The sequence below is a fragment of the Pseudophryne corroboree genome, chromosome 2, assembly GCF_028390025.1.
Source record: "Pseudophryne corroboree isolate aPseCor3 chromosome 2, aPseCor3.hap2, whole genome shotgun sequence".
Lineage (NCBI taxonomy): Eukaryota > Metazoa > Chordata > Amphibia > Anura > Myobatrachidae > Pseudophryne > Pseudophryne corroboree.
The window spans coordinates 499,513,384-499,534,456 of record NC_086445.1 but is presented as its reverse complement, the minus strand read 5'-3'; the positions used below and the strand labels follow the sequence as shown (position 1 = coordinate 499,534,456).

General features: G+C 52.7%; 1 protein-coding gene across 3 annotated transcripts in view; it reads left to right on the top strand.

The window, feature by feature from the left end:
• The window catches only part of LOC135031250 (uncharacterized), a 114,752-nt gene that overhangs the window by 61,977 nt on the left and 31,702 nt on the right, over window positions 1–21,073 (top strand). For 2 of the 3 annotated variants that reach the window (XM_063953996.1, XM_063953998.1), the window contains 3 exons: window positions 9,959–10,030; window positions 10,107–10,163; window positions 18,732–18,791. In XM_063953996.1, coding sequence (XP_063810066.1) covers window positions 9,959–10,030; window positions 10,107–10,163; window positions 18,732–18,791 — 189 coding nt within the window. The remainder of the gene's footprint in view (window positions 1–9,958; window positions 10,031–10,106; window positions 10,164–18,731; window positions 18,792–21,073) is intronic. The other variant, XM_063953997.1, reaches the window with a different exon arrangement.

The following is a 21,073-nucleotide window of genomic DNA, read 5'->3' as shown; positions in this document are numbered from 1 at the left end:
CAGGAGCCTGAATGAGGGGCGCAGGCAGGAGCCTGAATGAGGGGCGCAGGCAGGAGCCTGAATGAGGGGCGCAGGCAGGAGCCTGAATGAGGGGCGCAGGCAGGAGCCTGAGTGAGGGCACAGGCCAGAGGCCTGGTGTGGGCACAGGCCGGAGGCCTGGTGTGGGCACAGGCCGGAGGCCTGGAGTGGGCACAGGCCGGAGGCCTGGAGTGGGCACAGGCCGGAGGCCTAGAGTGGGCACAGGCCGGAGGCCTGGAGTGGGCACAGGCCGGAGGCCTGACTCTCCCCGCAGGCCTAGTGCCTGTCCCTGGTGCTCTAGGGAGGGTTATAAATAGGTGGAGGTGGCCCAAGGCCGCCTACCTGTCGCGGAGGGAGAGGCTGCAGCGGGGAGCTTCGTTAGCTCTTTTGCTCTCCACACGCTGCAGCACTCTCCGCCGGACATCCGCCGCTGGTCGCCGTCTTCTGCCTTCTTGCTTGGCTCCGCCGACGTCTTCTCCCGCACTGCCGATGTCTTCTCCTGCTCCGCCGACGTCTTCTTCTGCTGCTCCGCCGACGTCTTCTCCCGCTGCTCGGCCGCCGTCTTCTTCCGCTGGAGCTCTTCTTCCGCTGCCGTCCGCCGCCCGACTGACTGCTCCCGCTCCGCAGCGCCTCTTATATGGCGCCGGGAGCGGGCGGAGCTATGACGCGGCGAGCCCAGATTGGCTCGTCGCGGCGAGCTCTGATTGGCGGCCAAGGCGCGGGCCCTGATTGGCTCGCGCTTGGCGCGCTGTTTGAAATGTGCCGCGGTGATTGGAGGGGCTCGAATCCTTTCGGATGCAAGCCCCTCCAGACTGGGACCTGCCCGCCGCGCCGCCGCCCGTCGCCCGACGCGACGTGGGGAAGAAGGGGGCACCACCCTACACATTTCCCCCCCTTTGTCCTTTGTGGTCCCCACAAAGCAAGAATCCGACCACACAAAGTTCGGATCCGCGTAGCGAGGGCCTGGGACTCCCCTATTCGAACGCAGAGAGCGTCTTGGTAGGGGGGAGGCAACTACATCGGCTGGGGGTTGAGGCTCCGATGCCTCCTCCGGCTGATTCTCCTCGACCGGCGACCACCATTCCTCGTCTGGCAGAGGGGTCGGAGCTTCCCAGGCAGGGGCCCCCACCCCGTCCTCCGCTTCAGGGGGCTCAGCCTCGCTCACCGGATCCAGGAACGGACAAGGTCGCAGCTTACTCCGATGTAACGTGCGCAGGCGTCCCGTCCCATCGGTAGACTCCACTTGATACACTGGCCCACCTGGGGCCAAGCGACGGCGAACAAGGTATGGGGTAACTTCCCACCGTTCAGACAATTTCCCCCCCGGGCGAACCTCTCGCACCAACACTCGCTGGCCCACGGCCAGCGGTCCAGGCTCGTGGGACCTCACGGGTGGATGCTGGTGGTCTGCGATCAGCCTCCCAGCCAACTCGTGTGCCGCCTTCAGCCGCAGGCGGTGGTCCTCGACCCATTCGGCAGGGGCGAGGGGCGTTCCCTCCTCAGTCCCGGACAGTTGCAAGTCGTGTGCCTCCCGTCCTGGTCGACCGAACAGCAAAAAAAAAGGGGAAAATCCCGTGGTGTGATGGACTCTGTTGTTATAAGTCCAGACCAGTTCCTGAACATGTTCGGGCCATCGCTGCTTCTCAGCTCGCTCCAACACGCGGAGCATCTGCAGCAGAGTCCGGTTAAACCTCTCGCAGGCGCCATTCCCCTGCGGGTGGTAAGGTGTTGTGCGGGACTTTTGAACGCCATAAAGCTGGCAGAGGCGTTCCATCAGCTGCCCCTGGAAACAGGCCCCTTGATCCGAATGGATCCGCTCGGGGCAACCGTACTGCCGAAAGAAATGTTCGACGATCGCTCGTGTTGCTGACTCTGCAGTCTGGTTTCGGGTGGGGACCACTACCGTGAATTTAGTGAAGTGGTCAGTCATTACCAGGGCATACTGGTGTCCACTTACTGACTCCCCGATCAACACGTAGTCGATCATCAGCATCTCCAGCGGCCGACTGGTTCGGATCGTCTGGATGGGCACATGCTGTTCCTGCGGCTTAACTACCGCACACCTCCTGCACTCGCGACATACCTGGTCCACGACCGCTTGCAGCCGGGGGGCGAAATATTGGCGTCTCAACCAATGGTATGTTTTATAGGGTCCCAAATGGGCCCCCTGCTCGTGCGCCTCCTCCACCACTGACCGCACCCGGCCTTCTGGCACGACCACCTGCTCAACAGTACGCATTTCCTGTTCCAAGTAGCATCGTCTCCGTAGGGTACCAGCGCAGACCCGCAATTGGTCCCAACGACGCACCACCTTCCTACACAACACAGTCAGCCCATCCTGCTCCCGGCGAGATGGCATCTGACCCCTCTGTACCCACTGTCGAATGAGGTCCAAACCTTCGTCGGCCTGCTGTTCCTGTGCCCAGTCCGTCTCCGTGTACCTAAGTAAGGCAGCCTGGGCGTTCTGTCGACACAACTCTCCGCCCACGGGCTGCCGCACACGAGTGAGATCCGGCATTTCTTCTCCGCAGTCATCTTCTTCTCCACCAGGTTCGGGGGTTTCCACTGGAAAGCGAGACAGGGCATCCGCGTTGGTATTACTTTTCCCCGACCGATAGCGAATCTTGTAGGAGAACTTGGCCAACCTGGCCACCAACCGTTGCTCCAAGGCGCCTAACTTGGCGGTCTCCAGGTACGCCAGGGGGTTGTTGTCTGTAAAAATATCCACGTGAGCGGCGGTCAAGTACTCCGCAAATTTCTCGGTCACGGCCCACACCACCGCCAGCAATTCCAACTTGAAGGAACTGTAGTTGCCTGGGTTCCTTTCGGTCTCTCGCAGGCTACGACTGCCGTAAGCAATCACCCGCTCCTGCCCATCCTGAACCTGAGCCAAGACCGCGCCCAACCCCTGCAGACTTCCGTCCGTGTATAGAACGAAGGGCTTCTCAAAATCTGCGTACCCCAACACCGGAGCCTCCGTGAGACTTGCCTTCAGTCGGTCAAAGGCCAGGTTCTGCGCTTCTCCCCAAGTCTCCAGGGCAGCTTTCTTCGTGGTCGCAATCCCTCGAAGCAAGGCATGTAGGGGTTCCGCAATCCGGGCGAAATCCTTGATGAAGCGTCGGTAGTACCCCACCAAACCCAGGAATGCCCGCAATTCCGTGACAGTGGTGGGCACCTTCCATTCCTGGACGGCCGCCACCTTGCTGGGGGTTGGGTACACCCCATCGCGTGACACCACGTGCCCGAGGTACTCCAAACTGGATTTCAACAGGTGGCACTTCCGGGGCTTGAGCTTCAGGCCGTACTCCTCCAACCGTTGAAGAACCATGTCGAGTCGAGCAAAGTGTTCCTCCAAGGTCGCGGCGAACACGATGATGTCGTCCAGGTAAATCAGCAAGGCCTCAAAATTCAAGTCTCCCAAGCACCTCTCCATCATCCGCTGGAATGTGGCGGGCGCATTGTTCAACCCGAACGGCATGCGGCAAAATTCGAACAACCCCATGGGAGTAACGAATGCGGTCTTCTCCCTATCCTGGGGAGCTACCGGCACTTGCCAGTACCCACTGGCCAGGTCCAGGGTCGAAAAGAATTTAGCATTGCCCAGTGCAGCTAGGGACTCCTCAATCCTAGGGAGAGGGTAAGAGTCCCGGACGGTGCAACTATTCAACTTCCGGTAATCCACACAGAACCGGATAGTCCCGTCCTTCTTCCGGACTAGGACAATGGGTGCAGCCCATGGAGTCTTGCTCTCCTGGATCACGTGGTTGTCCAGCATCTGACGCAACATGCTCTTTACTTCTTGGTACAACCGGGGCGGTATCGGCCGATACCGCTCCCGAACCGGGGGGCGTCTCCGGTACGGATCTCATGCTGTAGGTCCTCCGTATACCCGAAATCCTCTTCGTGCCGGGAGAACACCTTCTGACGATTCCAGAGCATCTGGTCCAGCTTGGCTACATCCCCGGCCGCGCACTCATCTAGCGACACGTCCATCTGCGTGCGGATTATTGTACCGTTCCACTCAGGGCAGGCCCCCTCCTGCTCCTCCACTTGAACAGACAATGCCCATGCCTCGGAAGCTTCCGGCTGTAGGGAGAGTTTTCGCATACCCTGAATGCTATCCTCGTGAATCGCCACCACCTGAGCAATGACTGTCCCAGCCGGGACTCGGCAAAGCTGATCGGTGAGATTACAAAGGCGGACGGAGACCTTCCCCCCGGTCACCACCGACACGGTACGTGCCACCATCACTCCAGACCCTACCCTCAGCACATCAGTGGGCTCTATCATCACCTCCATGCCATTTAGGCTCTGATGAGTCCGTACTTCCAGAGGGATCAGGACCTCTTGGCGAGGTGGCAACTCCAGGCGCTGGTGGTGACCGACCTTCAAAAGACCCAGGTGCTCATCGATTGCCCCTAGGGCCCTGGTCCCCCGTCGCCCCACTTGTTGGAGAGCCTGCTGGACGGGGCGCCGGACTCCCAGATTCTTCCAATAGTGTGGCCCATTTTCCTGGAACAAGAGCTGGTCAAGATGTCGGAGTACATTCATCCCGAGGATCACTGGGCCATGGCTCAGCCCCGGGCTGCTGACTACCAGCAGCCCCTTCCTACCCAGCTCTCGGCCACAAACCACCATTTCCATCCACACCACCCCCACCACGGGGATGGGTAGGTTATTAGCTGCCGTGAGGGTAATGAAGCTCTCGGACACCTCACTTTTGAGGTGGGCGTAGTATTCAAGGAAACAGGCCTCGGAAATGGTGGATACTTGAGAGCCGGTATCCAACAGGCAGGACTGGTCTTTCCCACCGAGGCGGCTGACTACCACGGGACACTCTCCTACCAATTCAGCCTGTTCGTTAATGGCTGATCTCCCCTCATCGCTCTCCCCCACGGGTGGTCCCGTTACCGCGAGGGAGGTCAGTTTAACGGCGCCTCTGGGATTGCTTCGGTACAGGTCCGTGCAATATGCCCGTACCGATGGCAGCGGTAGCAACGAGGGCCTCGGCCCTCTCCCGGACGGCCGTCGGGTCCCGTGCTTCGTCCACGGGGCCGCCTGGTGTCCCGCTCGCGGGACTCCGTGCCTCGCTGGTCACGCCGGTACACCTCCTCCCTCAGCTGGGAGACCTCTTCCCTCATCTCTTTGGTCACCCGGAGAAAGGCCTCTTTCAGGTCTTGCACACAGGTCTCTAATGGGTTGGTCTCCCTGCTAGCCACGGGCGCGGAGATCGGCTGCACCCACTGGGGAAAGACAGCATGTGGCCCGTAATTGGCATTGCGGTCCCTGGCTATGACGTCGATTTCCACCTGATGGAAGGTCAGGGTGTCATCCTGGGATATCTTATCCAGCATCACCTGCCTCAGGGCACGTTCCTGAGTCCCATGGCGAACTGATCTCGCAATATCTGACTGGTGTTGGTGAGTGCACCAAACCCATCGGGGTCCTTCCGACGTACTTCTCCCATCATCTCTTGGAGGGCGTTGGCATACTGGGGAATGGACTCGTCCTCCCTCTGGAACCGGCCAAACAGACGCTGCCGGAGGGTCCCCGCCGAGGAGGTGTCCCCATAGATATCCCCCAGGATACTATAGATCTCCTCCAGTTCCTCGCGTTCATCGTCGGGTCGTAAAAGAATCGTCCGACGAGCCTCGCCTTCCAGAGAATTCAGGGCGAGGGGCACCTGCAGGTCGTCGGGCACCCGATAAATGAGAAACGTCGCCTCTAGTCGGGCCTTCCAGTCCTCTAAGGTCATATTGCGACCGTCGTAACGGGGTAGGTGGGCGAGGGCTGGTCCGACGTTGAGTCGACGCGATGACCTTCGTCGCTCGTCGTCCGTTCCCCTCGGTACCACATCAGTGGAGCTGGCAGTCGAGCCTCTCCGAGTGGGTAGTTTCGGCACATCTGTCCATGGCTTCTCGGCTGTGGGTAGTGACTAATCTCCGTCCATCCTGCCGACTACGCCAAATGTGGCAGGCCTAACAAGGATGTACTGCCTGCCGCTGTGCAGGTGTCGTCACTTCACCCACCTGTGCAACGCCGTCACAGACGATATCCAGATGCGTAGGGACTCCGCTCTCCGGACCAGGCACCAGCGCGAACACCACCTCACCGTGGACGACGGGGGTCTGGAAAGAGAGGGATATGCCGGTTGAGACGTACGCCCGACCTCCGCCTAGAGTACGGGACACGTCAGGGGTAGCCGCGACCTTCACCGGCTGGGCGGAAGGTCATCACTGGCCAATAGGCCTCAGCTACCCAATTCTCACACACTCGCACGTTGTGTGGTGAGAGGGGGGTCCTCGCGTCCGCGAGCAAACCCTCCCGACCGGTATACAGGGGGGGGAATGACAGACAGACAGACAGGCACAGGGTGATACTCACTTCCAACTTGCGGGTCACCTTGATTGTCGCACCTCTCCGCTCCTGTTGGGACAAGAAGAACAGCCTCCCTACCTGCAGGCTACTCTACGGCTAACAACGATACAGCCAACTACGCCTGCCCAAACAAACTAACTTAAACAACTGGAGGCTACTGGTTCTATCCAAATCAAACAGAGACCGGACTAATTAATCACGTTCACTACCCAGCAAGTCAGTGGAACAATTCCCCGGCCCAACAGTATACCCCGATTTACCAGTCCTACCTTCCAGATGTTGGACACCGGCCGGTGCCTTTGGCTCACAATGAAGGACGGGGGTCTGAAGCAGACGGTGGCCCACTCCCGATGGCCGGGGGATGGCGACGTGTGGGACGGGAACGTTACTCCACACTTCCAATCCCCTGGGCCATACACCGCGTGGGGCCGGTCGGCTTCAAACAACAGCCACTGATCCCTCAAGAACTGCTGCACAGCCCACTTCCAGCCGGAGGGGCGCAGGCAGGAGCCTGAATGAGGGGCGCAGGCAGGAGCCTGAATGAGGGGCGCAGGCAGGAGCCTGAATGAGGGGCGCAGGCAGGAGCCTGAGTGAGGGCACAGGCCGGAGGCCTGGTGTGGGCACAGGCCGGAGGCCTGGAGTGGGCACAGGCCGGAGGCCTGGAGTGGGCACAGGCCGGAGGCCTGGAGTGGGCACAGGCCGGAGGCCTGACTCTCCCCGCAGGCCTAGTGCCTGTCCCTGGTGCTCTAGGGAGGGTTATAAATAGGTGGAGGTGGCCCAAGGCCGCCTACCTGTCGCGGAGGGAGAGGCTGCAGCGGGGAGCTTAGTTAGCTCTTTTGCTCTCCACACGCTGCAGCACTCTCCGCCGGACATCCGCCGCTGGTCGCCGTCTTCTGCCTTCTTGCTTGGCTCCGCCGACGTCTTCTCCCGCACTGCCGATGTCTTCTCCTGCTCCGCCGACGTCTTCTTCTGCTGCTCCGCCGACGTCTTCTCCCGCTGCTCGGCCGCCGTCTTCTTCCGCTGGAGCTCTTCTTCCGCTGCCGTCCGCCGCCCGACTGACTGCTCCCGCTCCGCAGCGCCTCTTATATGGCGCCGGGAGCGGGTGGAGCTATGACGCGGCGAGCCCCGATTGGCTTGTCGCGGCGAGCTCTGATTGGCGGCCAAGGCGCGAGCCCTGATTGGCTCGCGCTTGGCGCGCCGTTTGAAATGCGCCGCGGTGATTGGAGGGGCTCGAATCCTTTCGGATGCAAGCCCCTCCAGACTGGGACCTGCCCGCCGCGCCGCCGCCCGTCGCTCCGTTGCCCGACGCGACGTGGGGAAGAAGGGGGCACCACCCTTCACAGTTGTACATTTGAAAGCTTTGTGGGTGTTATTCTGGTCTGGAATTAAAGCAAAAAAAGCAAGTAACTTTGTATCTGGAACAAACCATGATGCAATACAAGGGGAGCAAATACATTTATATTTTTTTCTGTTTACGGTAAATACTGGGTGCTTTGCATGTAGTCCACAAATGAAAGCTTTATTTTTACACTGCAATTTAGATTTCAGTTTGGACAGACCCACCCAAATCTAACTCTCTCTTCACATGTTATATCTGCCCCCACCTGCAGGGCAATATGCTTTTGCCCAGATGCTCAGTTACTTGCTTTTATGTTTCCATCTTTACTTCTAAATCAGAATAAGGCCCTATATCAGAGGTTCTCAAACACTGTCCTCATGGCACCCCAACGGTTCAGGTTTTAGGTCTAACCATGCTTGGCCATAGGTGACTTAATTAGCACCTCTGTCAAGTTTATTTAACCGTCTGTGCTGAGCCATGGATATACCTAAAACCTGGACAGTTGAGGTGCCTTGAGGACCGCATTTGAGAACCTCCGTCCCATATACATCGGTAGAATAGCACTTACGGGCCCTACACACTTGTCGACCCGCCGCCGAGCTGCCCGACGGCCGATATGGCCGGCAGGCGACCCGGTGGCGGGGTGGAGGTGACGGGGGGGAGTGAAGTTTCTTCACTCCCCCCTTCACACCCGGCTCCATAGCAGTGCATGCTAAAATGGACGAGATTGTCCATATTGGCCTGCATGCATAAATGACGGGGTACCAACGATGAACAAATGCGGTGCCGCTCATCGTTCATCGTTGGTGCTTCCACACTGAACAATATGAACGAGTCCGAGAACATTCATATTGTTCAGTGTTATCTTCCAGTGTGTAGGGACCATTAGAAATGTGCTTTACACAAATACTTGTAACATGTACAACAGATATTCAACTGAACTGAAAGCATAGGCAGACTGACAGAATGTGGGGTTGATTCTATACTGGGAATAAAGGGGCCCATACATATGGCTGACAGTGTCCCAATCCTCCACTCAGAATGCTGATCTGCGGCCATCGATGATCACAGATCCAATTGGGAATTAGGGAAATTCTATGTTTTGTCTGCCAGCAGCCACTAGATGGGGCCAAAGCTATTCAATTATAGCTCCGGACGTGATGTCTGCTGGCGTCTGCATTTCAGCGGATGTAGTACGGCTGACCGGCGGTCAGCTTACCGACGCCGGGATCCCGGCAGCATACCGACGCCGGGATCCCGGCGGGGAGGGGCGAGTGCAGCAAGCCCCTTGCGGGCTCGGTGGTGACCTGTGGTCGCCACGGGTTCTATTCCCACTCTATGCGTGTCGTGGACACCCACGAGTGGGAATAGTCCCTGTTGGTCGGCATGCCGACCATCGGGATAGTGAGCAGTCGGGATGGTGGAGGAGGTCATGTGACTGTCGGTCTCCCGACCGCCGGTCACATGAACACCACCCATTTCAGCTCGCACTCCCTGGGTGTGGCGAGCTGAAATGTGCCGAAAGTGACTTGTTTGGGTGCCTCATGGCACTTTTCGCGATAATGCCCAGCACTTTGGTCAGGTTTAGCTAGTTTAAAAGGCTAAACCCAACCTTTAGGGGCACGATCAGCGCAAAAAACACACAATTAAATCGCACCCCTGCGATCTCCGTCACTTTAGATGGGAACTCTTCCTGCACCAATAAATCACTTTTGCATGTGGGCCTAGTATAAGGTGTATGTGCTTACTTTACATTCAAGGACTGGATCCTCGGATCTGTCTAGTTTCAGTCAGCTCCTCGGGACAAATTGAGCCTGCCCTTGACCTGTATGAACCCTATCTTGATCTGCTTAGAGAGGGATGAGGGGGAGGGTGGGGGCAGGGGAGGTGAAACCACACCCCCATGATTGCCAGGGCACAGTTTCTGCAGAGGGTTATGGCATTCACAGTGGGCATGCATGTCCATGCACCATATTGATGGGGTCAACAGATCTCTTTGGTAGCCTAACCCACTTAGGCCTGAAACTCCACAATTTTCATACAGTTTTAGTTACTCTCAAAGTATACAAATCAGGACTATTCTGCCAGTGTCAGGGCAGTTCCAAGGTATGCCTTTGTAATTCAATACTGTATACCATTATTTTGCAGTGCTTTTTATACCATTTTGCCCATGCCGAATATCTATGTTTATTCTATAATAGTATTATTTTCCTCTTTTTGAAGGTATTTACTATTCTTGAGGGAAAAGAACAGCATGGCTTCTCTGAGTTAAATAAAGAAATACAGCTAATGAAGGTAAAAGAGAATACCGCTGAAATCTTCAGTGACTATAAATGCATCTACTGTGTTTGAAAATAAGTTTCTGTTGCAGAAGCAGATCCATCATGCAAAGCTATTGTCCTCCCACAAAGATCACAATATGTGCAAGGTGAGTTTGTTTTATTATTGGTATATTAAGTTATAAGGGGATGACACCAAAATGCCACCTCCTCCACATTGACAGATTTTTTATTTTAGTACTTGTAAAATATTTGTAAATGGTTTTATTTGTAGACTCACTATAGTGTGGTGTGTCACCTTGGCATAGTGAGACCGTTGAACTGTATTATCTTGCTCTGGTAGCAGGGGTTAAAGTGGGGAGGGAGAACGAGGTGGAACGGGGTTCCACCACCTGTAATGGTAGGGGGAACTAGTTCCACCACCTCCACTGGCTTGCACAGTAATTCCAACAGAAAAACCTGCCCCATCACCTGTATCAATAGATGATGCAGGCGGTGCTAGTGTTACTGATGAGCCATTTACAGCCTACCTCTCCTGTACTCACACATGCTGTTTCTATTGGACATCATTCATCCCTCCTCAGGTCCCAGCGGTTGCCTTTTCTGGTACAGAGTATGTGAGGCCATGCTGTCATCGCTGATGAAGTGAAGAGGAGGTATGAAGAGGAGCAGGCTCTGTGCATCTTGAAGACAAGATGAGAGGGGGCTGGAGGGATAAGAGAAGTGGGGAAGCTTCTGGAGGGACACCGGCGGTGAGCTGCTGGAGTGACAGAATTAGAGATGCGTATAAGGGGCACTAATGTGGGCATTACATGTATAAGCAGCACTACTGTGGTCATTATGTGTAAGGGGCACTACTATTGGTGGCATTATGTGTAAGAGGCCCTATTTCTGTGGACATCCTGCATATAAGCTGCACTACTACTGTGGGCATTTTGTGTATAAGGTGCACTTCTGTGGGCATTATGTGTATAAGTGGCACTAATGTGGTCATTATGTTTAAGGGGCACTACAACTGTGGCCATTATGTGTAAGGGGCACTACTACTGTGGGAATTGTGTGTTAGGAGCACTAATGTGGGCACTGGCGCCGATTCCGTGGGTGCTCCCAGGCCCGAGCACCCACGGAAAATGATGAGCACCCACGGGGCCGCCCTGTGCAGGTCTTTATAGTCACCGCCTGCACTCCCCGCTGCTGCCGGCTCATTGAGTGTCGGCTGGGGAAGCTGCAGTGCCGTGCCGTGGCTCAGCTGATACTATGCTGTGCACACCCCCGCTGGAGGCTCATGTGGTGTATCAGGGAATTGTAGCCAGAGGGGGTGAGCACAGCATAGTGTCAGCAGAGCCCCGGGCACTGCCGTCCCTGCAGCAGCTGCAGCCGCCGCCTCTAGCGGATGGCGAGGTGGAGGAAAGGCAGCCACCTGGAGGGAGGGAAGCATGAGCTAGGACAGGAGGGTGATGAAGCGCTGGGGCGCAAGGAGTTTGTGGAAGCTCCTCGGCCCACGGTGAACCCCTGGATTTAGGCGAGCGGTGGCCATGGAGGGCTGGTCAATGGGCAGCTCCCGGCAGGTAAATGCACCAGCAGAGCCGCCCTGTGGTCAGGGTAGATGGGCTATTTGATGGATCGCAGCACGGGTTACTCCTGGATGGGGTGTAATAACGAGGGGGAGGTGTATAATGCCACTTGCATGTCTGCAACACTCTAATGTGCTATCTCTCTGCCCCCTATTCCTGGCACCAGGGGCAGATCATGGGTTTTGTGTCGCTCATTCTGTTCTCTAGCTCCGATCACTGGACTGAATGTGGGCGGTGTTGGGAGTGTCTCTCATTAGGGATCTGAGCACCATGTGGGTGAAATGTGCTGCTGCAATTTAAAAAAATAATAAATATATATATATATATATATATATATATATATATATATATATACCGTATATACTCGAGTATAAGTCGACCCGAATATAAGCCGAGGCACCTAATTTTACCACAAAAAACTGGGAAAACTTATTGACTCGAGTATAAGCCTAGGGTGGGAAATGCAGCTCTAGCCGTACACATCCATTCGCACAGCGAGCATGTTGATGCGCAAGAAAAGATTTATATATACACACGTACACACACAAACATATAATATGCACACACACACATGTAACTGCATGTATACAGTATTTGGCGGCTCCAGCATCTGATACAACACTACATACACATGTATAATTGCAGCCCTGTATGAGGAGTAACTTGCCGCCCACTCCCCAGGCATGGAGGGGTCTAACATACATGCCAGCAGCCCCCGGCCAGGGCACATCAGCTCTTTGCTGCTTGTACATTATTCAGGACACTACCAAATTGCATAGATAAACTGGTGGTACCTGAAACACAGCACAGGATCCCAAACGACACTCAGCATGGTCCTAACATCCGGGAGTCGGGAGGACGTTCTTTTTACTTCTAGTGGTTGTTCAGCCTCAGCGGTGCCAGCCACTGATTGGATGGTTCCGCCATCAGCCATCAAAAAGTGAGAGGGGCTGTATTTGGGGCGGCTGTTTGGCTGCAGCTGCTGTCATTCAGGCCAGCTGGGAGGGAGGAACGACTATTGGTGCTGCTGTCCTGCAGAGCTATCAGCCGTCACTAGGAAGTTAAGCAGCTGGGCCATGAGATACTGCACTGTTGATGCTCTCCGCAGCCGCACTTTACATGCACAGATCGGGAAAGGCTGAGCTGTGTAACTTTGAAGCTGTGTGTGTTAGCGGCAACGGTGGTGAGGTCCGGCCGGGTGACTGTTCAGCAAGAGCAGCAGCGGCGGCAGTGCAGCGCGTATCTCACTTGCTGAACAGTCACCCGGCCGGACCTCACCGCCGTTACCGCTAACACACACAGCTTCAAAGTTACACAGCTCAGCCTTTCCCGATCTGTGCATGTAAAGTGCGGCTGCGGTGATGTCACTGAGAACGGGCCGTGGCTACTAATAAGAAAGGGGTCCTGTCCAGCAAGACTCCAGCCCAATACACCGCTGGCGGGTGGCATGCGACCCGGGCCCTCCACTCGCTGTCAGAGAGGCCGGGCCCGGGACAGTTGTGGCCCCAGCACCCCCTTGATGCCGGCACTGGCCGCTCAACCGGAAGCAGGAACTTTTGATTGTGGTCCTGGAGCATCACTCGAGTATAAGCCGAGGGGGGGCTTTTTCAGCACAAAAAATGTGCTGAAAAACTCGGCTTATACTCGAGTATATACGGTATATACACACACACAGAGTAAAAACCACAGCACTCACCGCACCAGAAGCGGGGCACAGCTATGCACTTACCACTCACAGGGTGGGGTGCATGTAACACTGCACTCTCCACCACAGAAGCGGGGTACACAGCTGTACTTACCACTCACAGGGCGGGGTGCATGTAGCCCATGACCACATCGCTCTAATAAATACAAACAGAGAACCCAGCACTCACCAAAGTAAACTCACTTATCCTCAACAATTCAATAAATAAATGATGGGGGTTTAGTTGGTGGATTGGCCAATGCACGGAAGCCTGTATACCGATTCAAGGTACCCCACCTTCATACAGGTCCTACACTATCACAGAGTCTTAAAACCTGACTACCACACTGCTGCATCATCTGCCTGCTAGATGTAATGTGTACCTGCCACAGACTTTATGGCTTTTAAAGGCACACTAGTCACCTATTGCACTGGCTCAAAGATGATTGCTAAAAAACAGCTGAGACAGGTTCAGGATAATAAAGTCCACACAGGGGTGCATGAGAAAGCTAGTGGCCACGGTTAATAAGAGCTAACCATAGATTAACCCCTTCATATACACACAGAGTAAAAACCACAGCACTCACCGCACCAGAAGCGGGGCACAGCTATGCACTTACCACTCACAGGGTGGGGTGCATGTAACACTGCACTCTCCACCACAGAAGCGGGGTACACAGCTGTACTTACCACTCACAGGGCGGGGTGCATGTAGCCCATGACCACATCGCTCTAATAAATACAAACAGAGAACCCAGCACTCACCAAAGTAAACTCACTTATCCTCAACAATTCAATAAATAAATGATGGGGGTTTAGTTGGTGGATTGGCCAATGCACGGAAGCCTGTATACCGATTCAAGGTACCCCACCTTCATACAGGTCCTACACTATCACAGAGTCTTAAAACCTGACTACCACACTGCTGCATCATCTGCCTGCTAGATGTAATGTGTACCTGCCACAGACTTTATGGCTTTTAAAGGCACACTAGTCACCTATTGCACTGGCTCAAAGATGATTGCTAAAAAACAGCTGAGACAGGTTCAGGATAATAAAGTCCACACAGGGGTGCATGAGAAAGCTAGTGGCCACGGTTAATAAGAGCTAACCATAGATTAACCCCTTCATATACACACAGAGTAAAAACCACAGCACTCACCGCACCAGAAGCGGGGCACAGCTATGCACTTACCACTCACAGGGTGGGGTGCATGTAACACTGCACTCTCCACCACAGAAGCGGGGTACACAGCTGTACTTACCACTCACAGGGCGGGGTGCATGTAGCCCATGACCACATCGCTCTAATAAATACAAACAGAGAACCCAGCACTCACCAAAGTAAACTCACTTATCCTCAACAATTCAATAAATAAATGATGGGGGTTTAGTTGGTGGATTGGCCAATGCACGGAAGCCTGTATACCGATTCAAGGTACCCCACCTTCATACAGGTCCTACACTATCACAGAGTCTTAAAACCTGACTACCACACTGCTGCATCATCTGCCTGCTAGATGTAATGTGTACCTGCCACAGACTTTATGGCTTTTAAAGGCACACTAGTCACCTATTGCACTGGCTCAAGGATGATTGCTAAAGAACAGCTGAGACAGGTTCAGGATAATAAAGTCCACAGAGGGGTGCATGGGAAAGCTAGTGGCCACGGTTAATAAGAGCTAACCATAGATTAACCCCTTCATATACACACAGAGTAAAAACCACAGCACTCACCGCACCGGAAGCGGGGCACAGCTATGCACTTACCACTCACAGGGTGGGGTGCATGTAACACTGCACTCTCCACCACAGAAGCGGGGTACACAGCTGTACTTACCACTCACAGGGCGGGGTGCATGTAGCCCATGACCACATCGCTCTAATAAATACAAACAGAGAACCCAGCACTCACTAGCAGGCAGATGATGCAGCAGTGTGGTAGTCAGGTTTTAAGACTCTGTGATAGTGTAGGACCTGTATGAAGGTGGGGTACCTTGAATCGGTATACAGGCTTCCGTACATTGGCCAATCCACCAACTAAACCCCCATCATTTATTTATTGAATTGTTGAGGATAAGTGAGTTTACTTTGGTGAGTGCTGGGTTCTCTGTTTGTATATATATATATATATATATATATATAGGGATCATCCTTCGTGGGGTTGCCCCCTGGTTTGTATGTCATTTAAGGGGTGCTGCTTATTCCTCCCTCCCAATCAAATCTGCTTGATTCCCCCTCCCAATACTAGGCTTGTGAGAAGTGGGAGGGCGGTGACAAAAGGGGGAAAGAGTTGCCTAGTGCACCCTTTGACAATACTGCAGTCTGGCCTACTGGGTGGAGGACCAGTGACTCCATACCAGCACCCCACGGCATGGCACTGCAGCTTCCCCCAGTCGCCGAATACGCAAGAAACCAGGAGGTTGACTGTGAGCTGGGGGTTGAGCTGCAGGACGGAAATTACTCGCCCGTGGCTCCACCCCCAGCTCACAGTCAACCTCCCGGTCTTTTGTGTGGGCGGCCGCAGCATGACGTAATAACGTCACGTATAACGTAATTACGTTGTGTGGCACCCACCATCAAATACATAAATCGGCACCCCTGAATGTGGGCATTATATATAAGGGACACTACTGGTGGCATAACATTTATAGAGGGTACCATTGTGTAGTGCATTGTGAATAAAGGACACTACTGAGCAGGGGCGGATTGGGATCGAACACCAGCCCGGGAAATTTATGGAAGCAGTCCTAATGGGGGTGGAGTCTGTTGAGGGGGAGGGGCCTATCAAGAGGGTGGGGTTACTCCTCAGAGATCCTGATTCTGAGATAGACACAGTTGGGGCCTCCTTTACTTTGTGTTATGCTATTGTTTACCTGTGACTGTGGCCAGGGGTGGATTGGGAACAAAAAGTGGCTCTGGAAAAATTTGTACTAGTGGCCCCACATGGGCAACACCAGAGGTGTAAGGTCTAGCCATGGGCCATGGCAGCAGCACTCTCCCCCCAAGACTTTGCAGACAGTGGGCATGTCCAGCATCAAGGGCGAAGTTAAAAAGAAATAAAATTAAATATTATGAGCACATTATATGATACACCTTCAGAATTTAGGAAACTATATCATTCTTTAGAAAGATATATTTTCTTGCTTATTACACCAACCGTATCCCAATCACTATTCACTCAATCTTATATGTCAGCCAAGCAGGCAGACAGAGCATACACTAGAACAGTGATGGCTAGCCTTGACACTCCAGCTGTTGTTGAACTACACATCCCAGCATGCCCTGCATCAGTTTTAGCAAGGCCAAATACCAAAACTGTAGCAGGGCATGCTGGGATGTGTAGTTCAACAACAGCTGGAGTGTCAAGGTTAGCCATCACTGCACTAGAACATCTGCAATCACAGGCTAAGTGGCAAAGTAATTTTCATATATGCAAATTATTTTGCATCTTATTCATTTTGTCTATAAAAAGGACCACATGTCCTCAAACAAAACAGGCCCCATGGGTGCGTCGGCCCACCGGGAATCTTCCCTGTAAACCCTATGGCCAATCCGCCTCTGCTACTGAGAGACAAAACCCAAATAAGAGGCATTACTATGTGGTGTAATACGAATCAGGGCACTACATGCAGGGCCGGTTCGAGCGCCCTCGGCGCCCCAGGCAGATGATGAGAGTGTGGCTTAACACAGGGGGCGTGGCCAGTTACGCCCCCTGTACAGTAGAAGCGCTGCTTAAATGCTGAGCGGTGCGTGATGACGTTATCGCGCACCGCACAGCAAAAGGTCCTCTCCGCGAAGGGAAACTAGACGCTACGCGTCTAGTTCCCTTCACGGAGAGGACCTTTGCTGTGCGGTGCACGATGACGTCATCGCGCACCGCTCAGCAAAGGTCCTCTCCGCGAAGGGAAACTAGACGCTACGCGTCTAGTTCCCTACACAGGGGACCACAGCCTGGACCACAGACGCAGAGCCGGGGGACACAGCGGGCAGCGGAGGGCACAGCAGTGGCGGATCTTGCCATGGTGCGGCGCCCTCCGGATGGCGCCAGCGCCCTCCGGAAGGCGGCGCCCCGGGCAAAAGTCCTGCTTGCCCGTGGCAAGATCCGCTACTGACTACATGCAGTATAATGTAAAGATTGTGCTACTGGGTGGTGTAATTTGAATTGTGGTACTATTATGTGACCACGCTGCTTCTTTGTGAGATCAGTGCCCCTTTATAAAGTATGGGAAGTAGGGCACTCATTTATAGTTTGCTGAAAACACTAGCCCTGGCTCCGCTTAATGTGAGGATGGGGGGGGAGGGAAGGGGGTAGGTGGCGAGGTCAATGAGTTCCAGCACCTCTCCAGGACAACTTTAAGCCCTGTCTGGTTGCAGCTTTCATATTACATTGGTTTCAAAAGGGTAGAGATAATTACTAGTGACTGGTTTTCCTAGCACATTACTGCCATGGAATGTGTTATCGCACAGTGCATGCTCTGGAACTGAGCGTACACAAGTACGAGTGATGCAGATTCATTCACATTACAAATGTGTCTCCATTTGAACTGAAGAGTCAGAACTGAACTGCAATGAGATATTGGGGGTCATTCCGAGTTGATTGCAGCAGCAAATTTGTTAGCAGTTGGGCAAAACCATGGCCCTCATTCCGAGTTGTTCGCTCGGTATTTTTCATCGCATCGCAATGAAAATCCGCTTAGTACGCATGCGCAATGTTCGCACTGCGACTGCGCCAAGTAACTTTGCTATGTAGAAAGTAATTTTACTCACGGCTTTTTCATCGCTCCGGCGAACGTAATGTGATTGACAGGAAATGGGTGTTACTGGGCGGAAACACGGCGTTTCAGGGGCGTGTGGCTGAAAACGCTACCGTTTCCGGAAAAAACGCAGGAGTGGCCGGAGAAACGGTGGGAGTGCCTGGGCGAACGCTGGGTGTGTTTGTGACGTCAACCAGGAACGACAAGCACTGAACTGATCGCACAGGCAGAGTAAGTCTGGAGCTACTCTGAAACTGCTAAGTAGTTAGTAATCGCAATATTGCGAATACATCGGTCGCAATTTTAAGAAGCTAAGATTCACTCCCAGTAGGCGGCGGCTTAGCGTGTGTAACTCTGCTAAATTCGCCTTGCGACCGATCAACTCGGAATGAGGGCCCATGTGCACTGCAGGGAGGGCAGATATAACATGAGCAGAGAGAGTTAGATTTGGGTGTGGTGTGTTCAAACTGAAATCTAAATTGCAGTGTAAAAATAAAGCATCCAGTATTTGCCCTGCACAGAAACAAAATAACCCACCCAAATCTAACTCTCACATTCAAGTTTATTACATAAGACCTGCTTCATTCCTGAATAATAAAATAAATAAATGGCATTTCCATCATTTTATAAGATTTTTACTTTTGTTGGGGAAAGATTGATATATATTGAACAAGTCTATAATTACTGCCTTTTTGTTTACAGAAACACTCCTTATTAAGGGACATTAAAAGAGCATTGGTTGGATCCCACCAGCTGAGAACAGTAAGCATGGTGATGGGATAGCATTAAAAGGGAACTTGGATAGATCATAAGCAGAGTCGGACTGGCCCACATGTGTACATGGGAACCTCCCTGGTAGACCCTACTGCCTGGGGAATACTAGAGACAAGACAATAGATCAAAGGAACACATAGAAAGACTCAAACCAATAAATTCACTGGTTCAGCAGAAATAAAGCCTCTTCTAATCCGGGGTTTTCTCCAGAAGCAATTCATATAGAAAGAAAGCAAAATAACAAAAAATGGCCCTCATTCCGAGTTGGTCGCTCGCAAGCGGATTTTAGCAGATTTGCTCATGCTAAGCCGCCGCCTACTGGGAGTGAATCTTAGCATCTTAAAATTGCGAACGATGTATTCGCAATATTGCGATTACACACCTCGTAGCAGTTTCTGAGTAGCTCCAGACTTACTCGGCATCTGCGATCATTTCACTGCTTGTCGTTCCTGGTTTGACGTCACAAACACACCCAGCGTTCGCCCAGACACTCCTCCGTTTCTCCGGCCACTCCTGCGTTTTTTCCGGAAACGGTAGCGTTTTTTTCCCACACGCCCATAAAACGGCCTGTTTCCGCCCAGTAACACCCATTTCCTGTCAATCACATTACGATCGCCAGAACGATGAAAAAGCCGTGAGTAAAATTACTAAGTGCATAGCAAATTTACTTGGCGCAGTCGCAGTGCGAACATTGCGCATGCGCATTAAGCGGAAAATCGCTGCGATGCGAAGATTTTTACCGAGCGAACAACTCGGAATGAGGGCCAATGTGTAGTAATGTCTTGAGTGAAAGCTCATTTTCAATTCTAATGGTATTCAGGAGACCAGATACACAGCAATGAAATCCAGCGTACCAGGACTCACTTCATAGAGTGGGTCTGCTGAATTTATAAAGGTTTCTTTTCAAATAAGATGACCGAACAATCTGGAATGCGAGGATAAGAAATAAATAGCGGCGTACCCAACACTCACAAATAATGAAGCTAGGATCCTCATATAAAGGTTTCTTTCACTTGTCCGATGTGTAAATCTTCTTATGGGTAATTTTTTTCTCCCAATTTGAGTATATAGAAAGGAAAACAGAATGAAACGGCAATGTGTATAGTCTGGTACGTTAGATTTCATTGATGTGTATCTAGTCTCCTGAATACCATTAGAATTGAAAAAGAACATGAACTCAGGACATTAGTAGTACACATTTTATGTTCTTTTGCTTTCTTTTTAAATGAACTGCTTCTGGAGAAAAACCTGGATTAGAAGAGGACTTATTTTTGCTGAACCAGTGAACTTATTGGTTTTAGTCTTTCTATGTGTTGCTTTTGATCTATTGTCTTGTCTCTAATATTTCTCTTATCATTTAACCTGATTTTGGGCAGGTCCATTTGGCAATTTGATTGGGCATACACTATCATTTTTTTGCACCCATAATCCCCACAAATCCCTGTTTCTATACACCTACTGCCTTGGGGCTCACCCCTTCCTCTAGGGATCAGGTTCCATTGTGCACCTGAATTATACATTAAACATATGTTGCGTTATACTGCACAGGACTATGATGTATTTTCTACAGTGCATTGCTGTAATTAGTCTGGTACATTATCATGCATCCACTAGCCGTATTTACTATATATATTTATCAAGGGGCTCAGATCATACACTTACTAATGGTTAGCCAAGCCTCTAAGCATGGGCCCCTGACACTGCATTCCCCTGGTGAGCCATTCATGCCCCAGTCTAATTCTGATCATGAGTTAAGTTTGATTATGAATACCTCTGTTTACGGTGATGAAGCACTTTAATGTTGTGACTGTAAGGATTGTACTACTGTTAGGATCTCCTGCTCTGTGCTGCCACGTCGCCATGGCAACCGGGAGGCAAATGTTAGCGAAGTAACCTGAGCGCAGCTGATACTCCGGTCCGGGTTTTTACTGTGTAGTGGTTACAGGCTCTGTGCACGGCAGGGAATCCGGCGCTGGTTTTGTGCTCACAGTCTGTGAGGTCTGAGTGGGGCGTGGACAGCACCTGCTATATAAACCATCCTCTCAGGCTGGGCAAATGCTGCTGAATCTTTGTTTGTTAGTCAGTTCCAGAGAGTTAGCTAGTACTGTGTGACTTTGTATTTACTTGTTGCTTACTGCGAATAGGCCTTGGGATTCGGTACTTCATTCTGCCAATCCGGACCTAGCAGTAAGACTGGAGTCAGTTGTTTGACCTGCTGGGGTTCTTTTGCTATTCTGTGAACCCAGCAGGTTTGTGGCTGTACTCTCAGA